Source organism: Hylobates moloch, unplaced genomic scaffold (genome assembly GCF_009828535.3).
Source record: "Hylobates moloch isolate HMO894 unplaced genomic scaffold, HMol_V3 SCAFFOLD_12, whole genome shotgun sequence".
NCBI lineage: Eukaryota > Metazoa > Chordata > Mammalia > Primates > Hylobatidae > Hylobates > Hylobates moloch.
This window is the reverse complement of record NW_026652287.1, coordinates 63,128,494-63,147,342: the sequence shown is the minus strand read 5'-3', so window position 1 is coordinate 63,147,342 and position 18,849 is coordinate 63,128,494. Positions and strand designations below refer to the sequence as shown.

At 41.8% G+C, this 18,849-nt stretch overlaps 1 protein-coding gene across 5 annotated transcripts; it reads right to left on the bottom strand.

Moving 5' to 3' along the window:
• Positions 1–11,297: 11,297 nt before the first annotated feature.
• ZNF181 (zinc finger protein 181) lies at positions 11,298–17,790 on the bottom strand. Of its 5 annotated transcripts, none has more exons than XM_058424908.1 (5): positions 17,637–17,789; positions 16,921–16,997; positions 14,899–15,019; positions 14,550–14,648; positions 11,298–13,553 (listed from the first exon to the last, which is right to left on the bottom strand). In XM_058424908.1, exons 2-5 carry the CDS (start codon positions 16,927–16,929, stop codon positions 12,067–12,069), a joined length of 1,716 nt encoding a protein of 571 aa, XP_058280891.1. In that variant the 5' UTR covers positions 16,930–16,997; positions 17,637–17,789; the 3' UTR covers positions 11,298–12,066. The 5 variants fall into 5 exon arrangements, with proteins under 5 accessions (XP_058280891.1, XP_058280890.1, XP_032026329.1 ...); XM_058424907.1 differs by lacking the exon at positions 17,637–17,789 and adding an exon at positions 17,359–17,575; XM_032170438.2 differs by having other exon boundaries at positions 14,562–14,648; positions 16,921–17,790.
• Between the last annotated feature and the right edge of the window lie 1,059 nt (positions 17,791–18,849).

Genomic DNA, 18,849 nt, shown 5'->3' with positions numbered 1-18,849 from the left:
TTAATTAGTTCATTTAATTTAGTGAGATTATATTGCTGGGTTTCAATTTATCATTTTGCTATTGGTTTTTCTCTTTGTTTAATCTGTTCTCTTTATTTTCTCCCCCGACCCCACTTCTGCCTTTGGATTGAATATTTTGCATGATTCCTGTGTTGTTAGAACTATTTAAATTGTGTGCTCATAGGACTGTCAGTCAGGTGTAGGCACAGGAGGAAACGCAGGACAGGTTTGTCAAACAACAAAGTTTTATTATACTTACAGGTCCTAGAGAGAGAGTCATTGCACACCAAGGGAACCAAGGGGGCACAGACAGCATCAAGGAGGCTGGCTCAACTGAGCTGTTAGGGAGCCAAGAGAATGAAGACCTATGGGGAAGTGCCTTTATTGGCAGCCAGGATGGAGTACACAAAAAGCACAACAGAACTTGTGGCAGGGCCAGCCTAATCACACTGGTATAGCTGGCTGGGGGCTCACAGCCTGTTTGTGGGGATACTGAGGCAGCAGGAAAATACAGTGCTTTAAAATTTACATTACAGTTTGCCCTGTGGTGCCTCAACATCATTACAATACTAATCGGATGGGTAACACTTGCCACCTGGGTTGTGGAGATGTTAAAGGTGCCTGGGACAGCATGACTTAGCCACTGAAGGTAAACTTTAATAAAGGTAACAGCTCAGAAGAGTCCCATTAGGCATATGATGAGGGTTTGGTATCCAGTTTGTAACATGGCATCCCACTTTGTGGAAGAAAGCCAAGAGAACGGGCCAGGCACCCCTGGATTTAAGGGAATCTGTTGGAATATTTGGCTAAGTCATGAAAAACTTTTACGTTTTGACCTATTCCTCATAGTTGGCCTGTTCCTGTCCAGAGTTATTAATGTACATACAGTAGGAGGTATCCTGAGTGGCACAAACTCCTCCTTCCCTGGCTAATAGTCAAGAGCCAGCCTGTTATCTATTGCCATTTGAGCTAGAGACTCATGGGCTTGTTGTATTAAGGACAGTATTTTGTACAGTCTTTGAATATGATCTGAAAGGACCATGTAATGATGCTGCTTGGCAGTTATGATTTGATCTTATTCGACAAAGGCTGCTGTATTGGGGTCAGCAGTGGTGGCTCCTGTGCCTATGGCAAGTCCTATTAAGATAGGGATAAACACTGCCCATTTTGCCTTGTGCCTTTGGGTTAATGGAAACAGGGAAGTACCAAGTGGACAAAGAACCATGGCAATCCCCAGTGTAACCACTGTTTACCAGATTTTATTGGGGAAAACATGCAGGGTGATTGGCAAGGAAAAATACATAAGGTGCTGTGCCTGTGAGTTCGAGCCACAAAAAAAACCATGTGTGCCATTATTCAGAGTATACTGTACCCATGAGAATATCATTGTAAGGAGGGTGAAGGCCTCGGGGTGGGGAATTGGCCACTGGTGGTTGGCTCCTGGGCACAAGTGGTAAGCCCATAGGTTAACTTGGTCATAACATGTAGCCATCCCTGGTGAGGAACGAAGGCAGGTGGTAGATTTAAGCAAATGGCGCTTTGGGAGTTTTTTAATTTATTTGTATGGTATTATCCAAGACAGTAGTTCTGAAATCTTTAGGGTCACTAACAGTATCTTGGTAGTGTTATTAAGTGCATTAGAAACATGTTCAGGTCAAAGTGACAAGTTTGGCAGTTGTAATGTTGGAGGGTATGAAATGATAGTAAGGTATATGTAAAGGTTAGTGGTATTTGTGTGTGATCAAGGGGAAAGAGTGATCATAGTAGGAGATGCAGGGTGAGAGTAGGAAAAGGCATCAGGGAGTAAATGGTACTCTTTCTAGGGGGAGAAGGGGTTGACTGATTTGAGGCAGATGCCTCCTGAGGAAAGCAATAATTTCCACTAATTTTTAGAATGGCATAGATAGTAGTAACCTCTACTAGATTTCCTGTTAGACACGGAAGTGTAGGGTGTACATTTTGGCAAAGAGCAAGGAATATATCAGAATCATAGGTTAGGCAGACAGCAAGCTCAGAAATATAGTAGAACCTTTAACATCCAAGGGAGAAAAGCATAAATATCCCATGTTTAATGCACGCCTTAGGAGAGGCACTCCACAGGCACCACTGGGACAGAGGTTTTCATATCTGGGTGAAGTTGTCCCTGGCACAAGAGGTAAAGTCATCTACAATGGCAAAGACTTGGGCTGGGGCAGTGTCATCTCCAGCAGTGAGCTTCTGGGCAAGGGTGAAATCATCTGAGATGTGGGACTTGGGTGTCTTTTTTAAATGGGTACCCTCTCAAGTTGATGTGCAACTCAGCATTTGCCATGTTTGGTTGAGGCTTATTTGGGGAGTTTAGACCTCTGAATTGAAAACCAGTGAATCATCCCAATCAGCAGTAAGGAGAGCAATAGTTACCAGAATGGTGTGCAGTGCATTTAACAGCTCTTCTGTTTTGTTTGTGGAAGTCTAAGCTCAAATAGGTGCCATAGCAGATGAGTAGCTGCCCGAAGCATGGGACAGTCTCTATGGTCATTGAGTCCAAGGAAAATAAGCACCCTTGATCCAGACTTCCACCCTGTGCTCCTGGAGAAAAATGGATGCAGCTATGATCTGTCTTGCAAAGATTGTGTGTGATGGCAGAGCTGCTGAGGTACCCCACAGGTAGCCTGAAACAGGAGTATTGTGTCCCTTCAGAAATGAAGCTGAACTGTAGTTGAGAGGCTATTGAAATGGGCCTGGAACAGAACACCCTCTCCAAATCTATAAAAGCAAAATATTTGTTCGTTATTGATTTAATAGAATCAGTAATTTTAATAATATTAGCTGTTTTGTATGGGGCCCCTAATTGGTGGAAACACATTGTTAAGGTTATAGTAATGCACCATGAGGCACTTTACCCTTTTTTTATCCCCCGGGTTTAACAGGCAAGATTGGGATATCAAATAGAGAAGCAGTTGGGATAATTGCCTTTTTATTAATTAGGTTTAACCCTTGAAGGCCCTGTTGTACCCTATATTGGACCAGATTAACTATTTTAACTGAGTATTCATGGGGTCCCATTTTATCAAGCCAGTTTGTAAAAGACCTACCTTAATTTATGATTTATGTTAGAGCATCTGTGTTCAATATGGGATATTTTAGGGCAATGGGTATTATGACTTAGGAAATATAGGCAAGGCTACATTTAAAGTGAGGCATTCCTACTTTTTCTCTATTTTATATATAGTGACTTTCTTAAGATAGGAGAGGCACAATGCTTAAATTTAATGGGATCCCCCCGTATAACTGTAATTTGAGCTCCAGTACTGATTATGTCCATGGAGTTTTGTCATTGGGTACATTTTAGCTTCTTTTAATTTCAACCTGATAGACTTCCTTTAGCTTTTTTTTTTTTTTTTTGCAGAGCAGGTCTAGTGATAATCAGCTCCCTCCACTTTTGTTTATCTTGGAATATGTGAATTTCTCTATAATTTTTCAAGAACATTTTGCTGAATATTAAATTCTCTATTGACAGCTTTTTTCTTCACCCTTTACGTTTATTGACCCACTTCCTTCTAGCTTCCAAGGTTTCTGATGAGACACTGGCTAATAGTCTTGAGGATCCCCTGTATGAGAGGAGTTGCTTCTCTCTTCCTATTTTCAAGATTATCTGTCTTTGGCTTTTGATATTTGATTATGTATCTCAGTGTGGGTCTCTTTGCAATTCTCCTACTTAGAGTTCATTCATGGTGAACTCTTGCTGGGTTGGCAAATTCATATCTTTCATCAAATTTGGAGATTTTTCAGCCATTATGTCTTCAAGTATTTTTCTCTGCCCCTTTCTTTCTCTTCCCCTTCAGGGATTCCCAAATTGTTGTTGTGCTAAAGTTCCAATCCTCATTCTTTTTTATATTGATAATTTATATTTTCCTATTTTTAAGTTTGCTGAGTCTCTCCTCTGCTTGCATGTCTTTTGAATCCCTTTATTGTATTCATATGTTTTGTTTCCATTACTGTAAATTTTGATCCAGAATTTCTTTTTCGTTCTTTTTAGAAATCATTTTATCTCTTTGTTTCTATCCTCATTTTGCTCATACATCTTTTTCCTTTGTTCATGTCTTTAGCTTTTTAAGCATCTTTAAGACAGTTGTCTTTTTCTAGTGAGACTGACATCTGGGTTTCCTCAAGTATGTTTTCTCCCCATTCATTTTGTTCCTTTAATTGGGCCATACTTTTATGTTTTTTTTGGCATGCCTTCAGGTTTTTGTTGTTGTTGTAGAAGACTGGGCATTTGAATCTTACCATGTGATAACTCTGGAAATCATATTTCCCCCCACCTTTCCCTGGATTTGCTGCATTTTTGCCTCTGTTTTCATTATTATGGGATAACTATGTGCCAGAGATCAGCCTAAAGTGAAAGCTGAAGAAGGTCTTTTCAGTGCTTGTATCTTTCCATGGGCATGTGAGGTGGCTTTCTGAATTCTTCCGTGTATGCAGTTGTTTTTGAAGACACACAAACAAATAGGTGCAATTCTTTTATATCTCATGAAAAGACAACTTCATCCATTGGGGGTTGAAACAATGATGACTAGCCTACAAGCCCACAAGATCAGAAGCACCAATCCACAGTCAGAACACAAAACCTCAGTATCTGTGGGATAAGGTACTTATGCCCACCCTGGCTCCAGAAATCTGCACCAGAATGACATTCCCATCTCCAAAGCTGCTTGCCATAGAGCTGGGAGTGAGGAATGTGTAGCCAATACCACTCTGACGGCTGCAATCAACACAAATTGTAATTTATTAGGCAAGCTGGAAATTACAAGCATTCAAATAAACTCTGGAGGTCCAACATAGTCACTTCAGAAAGATGCCAGAATAGTTTTTCAGGTACAGTGGCAGATTCGTGGCACTTCCCATTTGGTCATTTTCCCAGAAATCATACTCCACATATTTGGTTTTGTAGTATTTCATAGTATCTGAAATAATATATCTCTAAATATTTATGTGATCTGTTGCACGCAGTAAAATATGGAAAACTGGGTACTCACCTTTAAGAAATGAAGTACCGGCTGGGCGCGGTGGCTCACGCTTGTAATCCCAGCACTTTGGGAGGCCGAGGAGGGCGGGTCACGAGGTCAGGAGATCGAGACCACAGTGAAACCCCGTCTCTACTAAAAATACAAAAAAATTAGCCGGGCGTGGTGGCGGGCGCCTGTAGTCCCAGCTACTCGGAGAGGCTGAGGCAGGAGAATGGCGTGAACCCGGGAGGCGGAGCTTGCAGTGAGCCGAGATTGCGCCACTGCACTCCAGCCTGGGTGACAGAGCGAGACTCCGTCTCAAAAAAAAAAAAAAAAGAAATGAAGTACCACTCTCTTCATAAGAGTCTTTTGATGCTCCTTCCTAGTGGCCTTCTGGGTGCTACTTAGCCATTGCCTCAAAGAATGTGAAGAGCTACATTACCTAGAAGGATGTGCTTCATATGCCCAAATCAGAGCCTAGGACAGGAGTGTTTCCTGCAGCCTGCATTATTGTGGGCTGCACTATTGGCACTGCTACGGTGGACTTTCATTTGTCACATGACCTGTCTGACCACACCACCCAGGGGGAGCAGGTGGCTCTTTGGGACCAAGCTAGGAAGGCCAGTAAAGAGGATAGGACTCATCTAGACACCTTTGTAGGGCCTGGGAGAGAGTTCAGCTGAGTGAAGTACTGATACAGTCACCTCCCTCCTAGCACAGAAGTGTTAACTAGTCTCACATTCTTGGACTCTCAACCACATGGCTGTGGCACACTGACATGGAGGATCATGGCATCCTGGGATTCTTCAGGCCTTCTCTTCCTGCTGATAAGGTCACTCTCAGTCCAGAGTCCTAGACTTAAATCAAGTATTACAAAAGAAACTTCCTCTTTCTGGCAATCGGTGGTATGTGGTGGGGAAGTATGAACTATAACTTCTTAGTATTCCCCAGTCATGTACAGTGGCATGTGCAGATCCTCAGGAAAGTGTGGCCTGCATAATCCAGAGACATTGTTTGGATCATGCTGTGCCCTATCTCAGGGCTGTGGCCTTGTGCAAGCTACCTTGCTATCCTTACCTCCATTTTCCTCAAGGAAGGCTTAAAGGGGAAATATTAACCATCATTCTTTCTAGATGAGAGTATCAGAGACGGCTAATGTGTGATGTGTGTTCCCAGTGCCCAGCACTGTGCAAGGAACATCCCTCTGGATGCTATTTCTAGGGAGATACATCCTTAGGCCTATAAATCTGCCCTCTACTCCATCTTCCTTTGCTCACTGCTCTCCTGCTAAGCTGTCCTGATCATTCTAAGCTCTTTCCCACTTCCCAGTGTTTCTCTCTGCCTGGGACACTGCCTCTCCCTCTCCTCTCCTCCCTTGCATCCTTCCCTGTTCTGCACCAATGTCAATGTCACCTACTAGGAGAGTCTTTTTTTTTTTTTTCTTTGGCCTTGCTAGCTCTAGATTAAGTATTTCTTATCTTCTGGAATCTTTGTGCAGGGAATGTGGCACACTTACAAAACTAGAGATCAGGACTTGGTTGGGTTTTCCAGGGTGGTGTGGAAGCAAAGAGGCTAAATAACAGTAATAACTACATTTATTGAGTTCTGAGGGTAACTTGTTATGTAGCACTTCATTTAATCCCAATTTCCTCAGAGTTAGGTTCTATTATTCCTGCTTTACAGAAAAGGAAACTGAGGTTTGGAAAACTTAAGTTACCTTCTCAGGGTCACACAACTCTTGGCGGAAATTCACACCCTGTATGTTGATCCCTTGAGCCTATGTTCTTTCTTCTTCTTCACCACCATTCCTCCTCAGTGGGCTGGGGAAGCCTGGGGTGATACCTGACAAAGATTTCTCTTTCTTTGACCAAACTCTAGCCAGGCCCCTCTGAGCCTTCTTTAATAGGCCTGTCAACTTTTGCCTATTAAGGCTTGAACAACACTAACACTTTCTAATGACTTTTGAAGTGCTGGCCTGAAAAACTCAAGGCTGTCCAAAGAATTTCTTCCAGCCAACACCTGAAGATAAGACCCATGTCTCCCAGTCTCTGTGGGAGGATAGGAGGCTAACTCAAGTGCCAGTAGCAAACCCAGATAGACTGCACATAGACCAGCCCCCTCCCTTCCTGTGTTTTGGAATTTTTCACTTTTCTGACTCTACTGAGCCCTTGTTCGCCACCCCCTCCCTATTTCCTCACCCTTCCTTTAACATACACATTCACCTCTGTACAAATCAAAGCTGGGTTCAGTTCATGCCAAATTCCTTTCCCCATTGCAATAGTTATTACCAATTAAAGTTCATTCTCACCACTGTCATTAATGTCCAGCTTTGTTCATCTTTGACACACCTAGTGAGCTTTGCAAGGTAGGCAGGACTCCCTCGGCAGGTAAGCATGGTAATAAATGGGGTATGGGACACATTCTAGGCAGAAAGAACAGCATGGCCAAAGGAGACATTTTTTGCTCAGGGAGGCAAGAGAGCCTGTATGGTTGCCAAGAGAAACCCCAGTCTTCTGAGATCTGTCCTAGGAGGGCAATATTGTGTGGTCTTTTACTGAATGTTCAAATGTAGCCTATATTCCTAAGATGTGTGGCTCTAAGAGAGACTCAGGTCACTAGCATGAAGATGATTATGGTATTTACCTTACAGTATGTGGGAAGATTATTAAAAGCAAGAAAAACACAGCAACAAACTTCCATGCAGAGGCACTTTGTTGCTTGCTTTATAAATCTTTTAATTCTCACAACCAGCTGGTAAGATGGGAATTATTTTTGTTTTGATGGAAAAATTGGGAAATGAAGTGACTTCCCCAAGCTTATAGAGTAAGCAAGCCACAGTCCCAATAGGCTGAATTCACACCTAGGAATTTGGGTCCAGAGCGTAGAACATTTAATTGTCTGAATGCAGCACACAGTGCAAACACAAGGCCCAGTTGCTGCTGCTATTAACGGTATGGTATTATGATCATTATAATTTTTCCCTATTTATCTTTGATGCCAGAGTGCTTACACTCTGCACCTCTTGGGCCATATGGCCTTGTCATTGTCTTGTATCTTGCATCAATTACTTTTGCATATAAAGCTTTTTTCTCTAACACAATTGCAATTTGTTTAAAGACTGACTCCCCCTCAGCAGCAAAAAATTAAGTTCCCAGGAAGTGCTCAGTGATATGTGCCTTGCTTCTTTCTAGATGTTTACAAACAACTGAGCTCTAATCACATCTGACTGGCCCAAGGCCAACAAGGAAACTGTTTGACATTCCAGGCATCAGTGACCTTCAATGACAGGCTCTAACCTCCATTTTGGAAGAGTGAAAGCAGTGGCACCCAGCCCATAGGACTCTGTATTCAGAGATGATGATGAAGACCTGTAGGCTTCTGGTCTCTGGGTAAAGCCTCCCCTTTCCTTCATGTGGAAGCCTGATGCCTCATTCACTCGGCCCGTTTTCCAAATCTGTAGGGCACCCTTTTTCCTTCCCATAGACCTGCTAGGTTCCCATCTCATCTCCTACCTGGTCTCTTTGTCTCTCCTCAGATTATTTAGGGCAAGAAACATTCCCTCCCTCAAAATGGCTCAGATACTCAAGAATTTGTTGGAAGTTAATCGGGGGGTTTTGTAACAGCTCTCCTCTAAAAATGTTAAACAGTAAACACATAGGAGTGACAAGTGATTAGATGTGACATTTGAGACCAGAATGATGAAGCAACCATGAGAAGACAACGATGATGTAATCAATAGCTAATACTTATTGAATGCTATTGAGAGGCCAGGCATGGTTGTAAACATTTTGCACCAATTAATGCATTTAATCTTCATAATAATGCTGTGAGATAGCTTTATTACCATTTTACAGATGGAGAAACTGAGGCAAGACACAGTGAAATAGTTTGTCCAAGGTCACACAAAGCCAGTATACATGTAACTTGGATTTAAACCCAGGTAACATGACTCCAAAGTTTGATGCTGTTCACACACACACACCTCAGGGCTCTTAAAGGGTATGGAGTGTTTATCTATTAAGCCCACAGTGGATGCTCAAGAAATGGTTAATAGGTATGACTGAGGAAATAATGTGATGTCAGTGACATCATAACATCATTATGACATCAGTCCAACCTTCTATCATAACAAAGTAAGAGTCTCTTATTGCTCTCTTAAAACTATCTTCACTTAAAAAGATGGCCTTCTTTTTCCTAGTTCTGTATTGTGAAGGCACTTTAAATCCAGAAACGTAAAGCATTATCATGTATATGCCCATGCTTTTTAAATGACAAAGCACGGGTATTTCGATGAATCCTCTCATAACAAAGTGACACAGTAGCATTAAACTATGTGTAGTGGAAACAAAATCTGGGCATTATAGGACTACTTCATCTTTGTGGTACCAGTTGCTTGGGAGAGCAGAGAAAGGACACAGAATGGGAGAAAAGAAAGCTACTCTCATTATCCCATAAGTATATATGTGGTAGCCAGTCTATCCATACTTGCAACTGTTTGATACCACATCATGTTTCCTTAATTGTATTTATTTACTTTGGAGACAGGGTGGTGTTCTGCTGTCCAGGCTGGAAAGCCGTGGCGTGATGATAGCTCACTGTGACCTTAAAACTGTACTCAAGCAATCCCTCCCCACTCAGCCTCCTGAATAGCTAGGACTGCAGGTGTGTGCCTACACCTGGGTAATTTTTTTTTTTAACAGACTAATGAGTTTTGCTCTATTGCCCAGGCTGGTCTCGAACTCCTGGCCTCAAGCAATCCTCCTGCCTCGGCCTCCCAAAGTGCTGGGAGTACAGACAGCCACTACACCTGGCCCTTCCTTAATTACAAATCTTCCAAAGATCCTTCAATGCTCCACAGAATTTCAATATAAATTTCATGATTAAAAATAAATCAAATGAAAGATAAAATCCCTGCAAAATAGTAAAAGTTTACCACCCCATTCCAAACCTACTGTCTCTTGCAAATTGCTATTGGAATATGCCTCTGTGCTTTGGCTTTCTGTTAAGGTAGCACATATATCAGAGGAGATACATTTTGTTGAAAGTCAGAAACCTTATCACTCATTCCACACCAGAATTATCATATCTATAACATAATGTTCCTTTTTAAAATAACGTATCTTTCTACTCTCACCTGAGATAAAGAACAAAATCTGAAGCATAATCCATATCACAGCCCTTCGCTTGCATCAGTGTCCATACACTCCAAATCAAATTGATCTGCATTACCTTTCTAATCACAAGATAGGATTCTAATCACAGGGCCAGTGAGACTGTTCCATTTCTTATCTAGAACTTAGAATATCTGAAGCCATCCTGCCTCCTTACAAACCATAATTATCTGTCAAGTTTCAGTGCAGAGAACAAAATCTCTCTTAACTATTTCAAGACATATATTGCTGCAAATTAGTGCTTTCAAAATTGGTAGGTGGGCTGTAAAAGTAATGAGAACACTTCTGGACTAGTGAAAACTCCCGTAACTATGACTCAGGAATAGAGAAATGACGGTTGCTGAAACCAATGGTGCTGCCAGCAGTACTACCTCAAAGCCACAGAATCTGAAACTAGACATGGGAACATGGAATCCAGCTGCAGCAAGTATGACAGAACTCGACTGTCTGCTTTACCTAGATTAACACCCAGCACACCGCATATAAAAATGCACAGGCACATGCAGGGATGCACACAGCTACATGAGTAGTACTCATTACATAATTAGTGTTCATCATTTAGGATTCATTTCAAAAATCACATCTCGCTAAGCCTGCTCTGATCTCTTGTAGTATGTTGTTTCTTGGTTATGTCCTCATAGCACTTGTAAACCATTATTTCAAATTTATTTGCTATCCATCTTTCTTGTCAGTAACAGCCCTGTGAGAAAAAGATCAGATTTGTTTTGTTCATTATTACAATGGTTATCAAAATGTGCTTTCTGGACAGTGTGTAACCTAAGAACACATGAAAAATGCAAATTCAAATCTACTCATACAGAAACTCTAAGATTCAGACTTAGCAATCTGTGCTTTAACAAGCCCTCCTACTGATTTTGACACACCACTAAAGCTCAAAACTAATGGATTCCTGTATCCCATCCCTGTGTAATAATACACATGAGTGATGCTCAGTAAATTTTCTTGAAATGTACTTGATTAAGCCTACTGGAAATTGACTGAATAACCTTCATCAAAATACTGCTATTTTTAGTACAAAAAGCAGGTCATTTTTCTCTAGGTTTGCTAGTCTCCCACTAAAGGCTATGCTAAGGCTAATCTTAGTGAAATTTTTTTACAAGAAATAGTCACAGTGAAAGAGTTTGTGATATACAAAATGATTTTATTAGATGCCAAAACTTTTATTAACATCATTTATTTCTTTTGCAGCTTTAATTTTCAATATTATAACACTTACTGGCTCCTCTGGGTGACTAAATATCTTCACATGCCCACGAGCTAAAAAGAATTTCTAAGTATAACTCAACTGAAACTGCAAGCTACTGCTCTAAGAAATCCATATTTTTTAATGTTTATTTGCTCTCCTGTAGAATCCAGTTTACAAATAGCATGACTGCAAAGATTTACACATAACTCCTAAATCCTTCAGGTTGTTCTACCATTTATCTTCTGATGTGTAGCAAGATAAACACTCTTAGTGAACACTTTGCTACATCTCTTAGATGAGATTTCTCTCCATTTTCAGTTCTCTGCTGTAGAATAAGGGATACACTTGGAACTGAAGACTTCCCTCAATTTCTAAATTTTCTACATTCATACAGCTTCTCTCCTGTAGGAGTTTATAAAAGATTCCTATTGCCTATAGTCTTTCCCACATTTGCTACATGTACAGGTTTTTATCCTAGTGTGAGTATACTTATGTCAATTAAGGGATTAATACTGACAAAGGCCTTCCCACATTTATGGTTTTCATATGATTTCTCTACAGTATAAAGTCTGATAAACTGGCCTGCATCTTTGCTAAAGTCTTCCTATATTCACCACATTCATAAGACTTTCCCCAGTATAAATTTTTCTAATGTTAAATAAGGGAGAATCTAGGAATGAACTTTACCATGATAAACACTGCTTCATATAGTTTCTCTTCTGTAAGATTTCTCACATGTATAGGGATTCATATGGTCTAGAGGCTTTTCCACACTTACCACACTATTGGGTTTCTCTCCATTATGTACTCTTTGATGGGCAGTAAGATTTGAGCCTTTGCTAAAAGCTTTCCCACACTCATTACATTTATATGGCTTTTCTCCAGTATGAATTCTTTGATGTACAGTAAGGTTTGAACTACAGCTGAAGGTCTTCCCACATTTAATACATTCGTAAGGTTTCTCTCCAGTATGAATTCTGTGATGTTGAAGCAGGGATGACCTATGACTGAAGGCTTTCCCACATATACTGCATTCATAGGGTTTCAATCTAATGTGATTTCGCAAATGCATATTCAGTGATTCAAGCTGGTTGAAGGATTTCCTGCATTTCTGACATTCAAAGGGTTTTTCTTCAGTATGAATACTCTGATGCTGAACAAGAAATGAGAGGCTACTAAAGACTTTCAGACATTTGTTGCATTCATATTGTTTCTCCATAGTGTGAATTCTTTGATGTCGAGTAAGGTGTGAGCTACAGCAGAAAGCTTTCCCACATTCTCTACATTCATAAGGCTTCTCTCCAGTATGGATTTTCTGATGGTGAATGAGAGATGACCTATGAATGAAGGCCTTTCCACATATACGACACTCATAGAGTTTTTCTTGAGTATGAATTCTTAGATGTTCAATAAGATGGGACACACGACTAAAAGACTTTCCACAGTTCATACATTCATATGGTTTCTCTCCAGTGTGAGTGCTCTGATGGTTAGTAAGTGATGAGACATGGCTAAAGGCCTTGCCACACTCAATACATTTGTAAGGTTTCTCTCCACTATGGCTTATCAGATGTCGTGTAAGGGATGAGCCATGGCTAAAAGTCTTCCCACATTCACGACATTCATAGGGCTTCTCTCCTGTATGAATTCTCCAATGGCGATTGAGGATTGACTGTTTGCCAAAGGCTTTCCCACATTCACTGCATGTATAGATTTTCTCTCTATTACAAGTCTGGGGAAGGGTAAGAGATTTGCCCTGGCTGAAGGCTGCCCCACTTTTATTAGAATTCAAAAGTTTCTTTCCACCATTGACTTTCTCATTTTTTATAACTGACTTTTTTGGTAAGTTCTTCTTTAATAGATCATATTTGTGTGAATTCCCTTCAGCAGAAATTTTTTGTGGTTCAGAAAGAGTAGACTTTGAATGAAAGGTGCTTCTAAATATATTGTATTTGTAAACACTGTCTGCAGTGGGGCTTTCTCTAGAGGTGAGAGTTGCTGGTCTGAAATGGTCTACCTGACTTCCATGCTTCCCTTCCAACTTCTCTATATATTCCAAATTCTTCTTAGAATTTGAAAATTCATAACTTTGTTTTACAACTTCTTCTATTATTACTGTTTCGGGTGAATCTTCATCATAAATATCCTTCTTTGTTGATAATTCCTTGTTTTCCCATCTTGATTCCCAATCTGAAATACATCAAGAAAGCAAAGCACTTTTTTTTTTTTTTTTTTTTTACTTCTTGAAAAGAAACTTCTACAGTGGAATTAGGAGAACTGGATTAGAAATGAAGCCCCCAGAAAACACATAGTTCTGACAACTCAAATATTTCAATGATTTCTGAACAGTGCTCAAATGGAGCAGAGAATACAAAGTTCACAGAAGTGGGAACACAGTGTGATAATGGAAATGGGAAAAATATATGTAATTGATGAAATAGTATGGAAAAAAAGGAAATTATCAGAAATAAAATGTGGAAGGCATTCTGGATTCCAAGCCATCATTTTGTGCCTATATTCATGTATGAAAGATTGTATTTTGTCTCATAGCCTTTTTCTCCAACATTCAATTAATCTCAATTTGCTGCCAGATTAACATTCTTAAAATACAGAATTGATATTACTAAATAGTTGCAGTAAAAACACAATAATCTAAATGCTCTTTATAGCTGACAAAGATTTAGGTTTTCTGAGGTTATGAAGAAACTGTGTGAATCATGTCATTTACTGGACATTAGAAAATATTATTCCTAGAAACATATTTATATATGTTCGTTTTTTCCTCTAATATGTTCACATTTCATCTACAATGCTCAGCTTTAGAAAAGTGATTTCCCATCTAATTGACAGCTTTTCTTAGCCTAAAACTATCAGTATGTTTTTCTTTAAGTAGATTTAAGAAAGAATAATTTGCCTTACTGTCATGAATAGAGTAACAATTGAATTACTACGAAGGCAAAAACCTGTAACCTTGATTAGATGACATGAGTGATACAGATAATAATTTGGGATAGAGGAACAATTGTTTTGAAAATCTAAGCTAAATATCCCACAATTTTTCATTTCTATCTGAGATCTTTGAAGACAGCATACCTAAAACGCCTCCACACTCACTATAAACTCACTATAAAGAGTTTGGGACCCTTTTTAACAAAATCTTCCTTTGTCTCGTTCACCATGACTCACTTGGAATCATACCTTTTGACAGTTTTTTCTCCATAATCCAGGGGTCTTTTCCATCCTCCAATAACGTGATCACATATGGCTTAGTTACGGAAAGACCTGCTTACAGGAAGAATATAGAATTGTTTAAGCCTTGGTGCTCTATTATGAGAGGCCATCACAAGAGGGACCACAGGAAGGGATGAAGGGTATTCACTGAAATGGAAAGATTAACTTCAGGCAGGGCACAACACAGCTGCACATTTCCTTGGGGATATGCTACAGAAATTCAGCCATTTACTTAGGAGAGTCTCCAGCAATTCAGGGTGGCAAAAGGTGTCCCCTATTGGAATGGAAGGGGTGATATCCTTACCTACAGAGACAAGGTTCTCATAATTCTGGACCATCACATCCTTGTATAAGTCCCTCTGAGCAGAATTGAGCCATCCCCACTCTTCATGAGAGAAGTCTATAGCCACATCATTAAATGTCACCTGAAATAGCAAATATATTTAGGCTCAGCCATAGCCCAGGCCTCTTCTGTCACTGAAGAAAGGATAAAATTAGCCTGGTTGTGGGAGAAATGGAACAAGATTCAGGAGTTGTGGCAATGATTGGGAATGTGATCTCAGTTAAGTAATAATAGGACAGTTATATAGTTGGAATTATTATACAATAAGGGGGACAGTTATGTGCTTAGAATTATTATACAATAAGGGTGAGAAACAAATATGAGAGCTTTGCTTCAGTAGAGTTAATTTTGCTAAAAGTTCCAGAAATACACAAATTTTTAAAAATCAGCATTTAACATTTGACAGCACAGAGTCAAGTATTTAGTTATATCTTTTACAGCTTAAATGGTAGGTAAGTAATTAAAAAATGAGGGTAAAGCGATTGTCTCTCAAATGGGATACTCAGGATGATCCACTAAGGCTCACAAAAAATGGGCAGCCAGGTGTGGTGGCTCACACCTGTAATCCCAACTACCTGGGAGGCTGAGGCAGGAGAATGGCTTGAACCCAAGAGGCAGAGGTTGTGCCACTGCACTCCAGCCTGGGTAATAGAATAAGACTCTGTCTCCAAAAAAAAAAAAAACAAAAAACAAACAAACAAAAAAAACCTTTATATTAGAGACTGATAGACATACACTGTTATGGTTTGATTGTGACCCCCAAAACGCATGTATTGAACTTAATTGCCACTGTAAGTTTTGAGAGGTGAGACCTTAGGAGATGATTAGGCCTTGAGGGCTCTGCCCTCATGAATGGATTAATGTCATCATCATTAGGAGTGAATTCCTTATTTAAAAAATGAGTTTGGGCCCCTTTTTGGTTCTCTCTCTTCTCTTCGCCCTTCCACCATAAAAGGACACAGCAAGAAGGCCCTTGCTGGATGCCTGCCCCTTGATCTTGGACTTCCCAGGCTCCAAAACCATGAGAAGTCAATTTTTATTGTTCATAAATTACTCAGTCTGTGATATTCTGTTACAGCAGCACCAATGGACTAAAATATACACATAACTGATTCATAAACAAAAAAGAAAAATATATTTATGGTGTATACTTAAACTTTGTACTGATAAACATTTATTAAAATACGAGACCCCTGGGTGAAAAGACTGAAGGATGGTTTCATGCCATAGATCAGGGGTCCCTAACCCCCTGATGGTTAGGGGTACCTAACCACTGGTACCAGTCTGTGGCCTGTTAGAAATCAGGCCACAGAGCAGGAGATGAGTGGGAGGCAAATGACTATTATCACCTGAGCCCCGCCTCCTGTCAGATTAGCTATGGCATTAGACTCTCATAGGAGCGCAATCCCTACTATGAAGTGCGCATGCAAGGGATCAAGGTTACACGCCCCTTATGTGAATTGAACTAATGCCTGATGATCTGAGGTGGAACAGTTTCATCCCCAAACCACCACCTCCCGCTTCTGTGGAAAAACTGGTGGTGGTAGTGCTGGGGTAACTAATGGTCAGATTCTGTATACGGTATATAGCTTAGCTCCAACTAGAGGATCTGAATATAGTTAGAAGTCAAAGGGAAGAATCAAGGATGACTGCAAGCATCTCTTCATTTTAGACCACATGGTACAGTTTTGACAACCATAAACCGAATAACTTTACATTCCAAAGTTGCATTGTGAATTACAGTTTTGAAATGTTGGCAAGACTAGAAAGTCTTCTAGCAGAAAACTGTAGAAAAGAGGAACACTGGGTGAGGGGGACAACACCTTGGAGCTCTCCTGTGGGCTCCATCCTTCCTATACTGAAAGGAACCATGGATCCAGTCCCTTAAATGGACTTGGTTAGGTGGGAACAGGCAGGAGAAGCAAAGCAAACACACAGTCCTGATAAAGTGTTTCAGGAAGATTTGCGGACACACCGACTTACCTGAGGCATTACTCTGCAATTTCCAACAGCCAACAGAGTCCTTTTTCCAGGCTCTTATCTTAGAGATGGGCAGTGTCCTGAGGGCACAGAAGGGCAGGAAAAAGCAGTCATGAAAAATCAGGCTTATCTTGCGGCACCTGTGACACACCATAATGGAAAGGCACACTGGTAATCACTCTCCGGAGCGTCAATCTCTCCCTGGGAACGAACAGGGTGTTTCTCCCCAAGGGCTAACCATTTACCAGGTGCCACCTGCGAGGAAAATCAATTACTCTGTAAATAAAAGCCTCATAAAACAACGGTAAAAACTTTATCAGCTCGTTCAATTCTTCATCACTATGCACGGTGGGCATTCACATTTTTCCAGATCTGTTTTTTAAACGATGACAAAACTGAAAATTCCAAGATACTGAACCCATTTGTTCAAGATTACACAACTGCAAAGCGCCGGCTTCGTGACAACATAACCCAACGACAACTGTGGCTGGCGTCTGCTCACGCGCCCACTTCGCTCTCACAACAGCGCCAAGAGGTCGGCGCCGTCATCCCACCGCGTTTACATAGGAGGACACGAAGGCCAGGAAAAGCCAAGGCATTGGCCGGGGTCACACCGCGGGGCAGACCCAGGGCCTGAGCCCGCCGCCGCCCCCGGGACTCAAACTGGCCGCAGTCCTCAGCAGGGCCTCACCGTCCCCGCAGGGGCCCCGAGCCCGCACCTCCGCGGACCTGACGCCCCGCGTCGCTGGTGAGCGGGCAACGGCCGCCGACCTCCGGGAACGACACTGCCCAGAATCGTCCCTGAGCCTGGGAGTCACCGTCAGGCCTGAGGCTACCGCGGGACGGACCCAGTGCGCCGCCCACGGCCGATCGACACTTCCCAGAATTATCCGCGCAGGAGACAAAAGTTCCCTGCGCAACGAACAGCCAGTACCGGAAGACCACACTTCCCAGCAGTCTCTGCGGGCGCGCGGACCTGGCGCGCCGCGGGCAAACCGATCTCAGTTTCCTAAGAAACTAAACCGCCTGGGGCTGTCTGCCAGAGCCGGCCAGTTAGGACCATGCGCGAAGTGTCCTGGGGCATACAGTCATCCTGTGGTGAAAGATACACCTCGGAACCAAGGGCCACCATCTACTTTTAAGGACAATGGCGCCGGGACCAAGAAACTACACTTCCCAGAAAACCGTGCGGCCGTGGCAAACTTTTCTGGGTCCAGCGTGCGCTCACACTAATGTTTCTCTCCGGGGACTTGGGCAGACCTTACTGGTACCACGCGAGCCCTCGCCTTTGCTAGCAAAAGAGCTCCTCTCTTCCCAAACCCTGCTGCTACGCTGTCCACCTTATATGGTCTTTGAGGTTTTTTTGGAATTCACTTTCCGGAGACTACAGCGCACAGAACGCCCTGGGCTGTACTGTGCCAGCTGTAGTTCGCGAACCAAGGACATTTCCTGGAAATGCATACGGCCACGTATCTGTGACACAAATGGCAGTTCTCATGTGCGTTACGCCCCCTGGAAGGACTTGGAAATACGGAACTTGAGTGAGCAGTGGGAGAACAGAGACCCTCATCCTGGGAGGAGTCACTCCTCCCGCAGTCATCAGAGCCTGACAACCCCTTCTCACCAGTGGCGCTTCTTAGACCCTCACTTTGCCTGGCTCACCCAAAGGGGCAATGGCCTTCTTTGTACGCAAGCCAGAGCAGTCTACTGTTGGTGTATATTTGAATTTTTTACCTTATTGTTAATATTTAAATTTTAATTTAATGCTGCCTCTACCTCTGAGAGAAACAGGGAGAGATGGGGGAGGCCTGGAGTGGGGGCCCTGCGGGGCAGGGACAGGGGACTGTTCCTCACTTTGCATAATCTGGGAACCCTCCCAAGGGGAACAGCCAGCTGCAGTGGAAAAGCACTGGCCTAGTGGGCTTCGTCCTG

Coding starts and splice junctions, on each gene's coding strand:
- ZNF181 (XM_032170436.2), bottom strand. Junction 14,649..14,898: donor TGAGAACCTTGTCTCTGTAG/GTAAGGATATCA, acceptor TCTTCCTGTAAG/CAGGTCTTTCCGTAACTAAG. Junction 13,554..14,549: donor GTCAAAAGGTATGATTCCAA/GTGAGTCATGGT, acceptor GATGTATTTCAG/ATTGGGAATCAAGATGGGAA.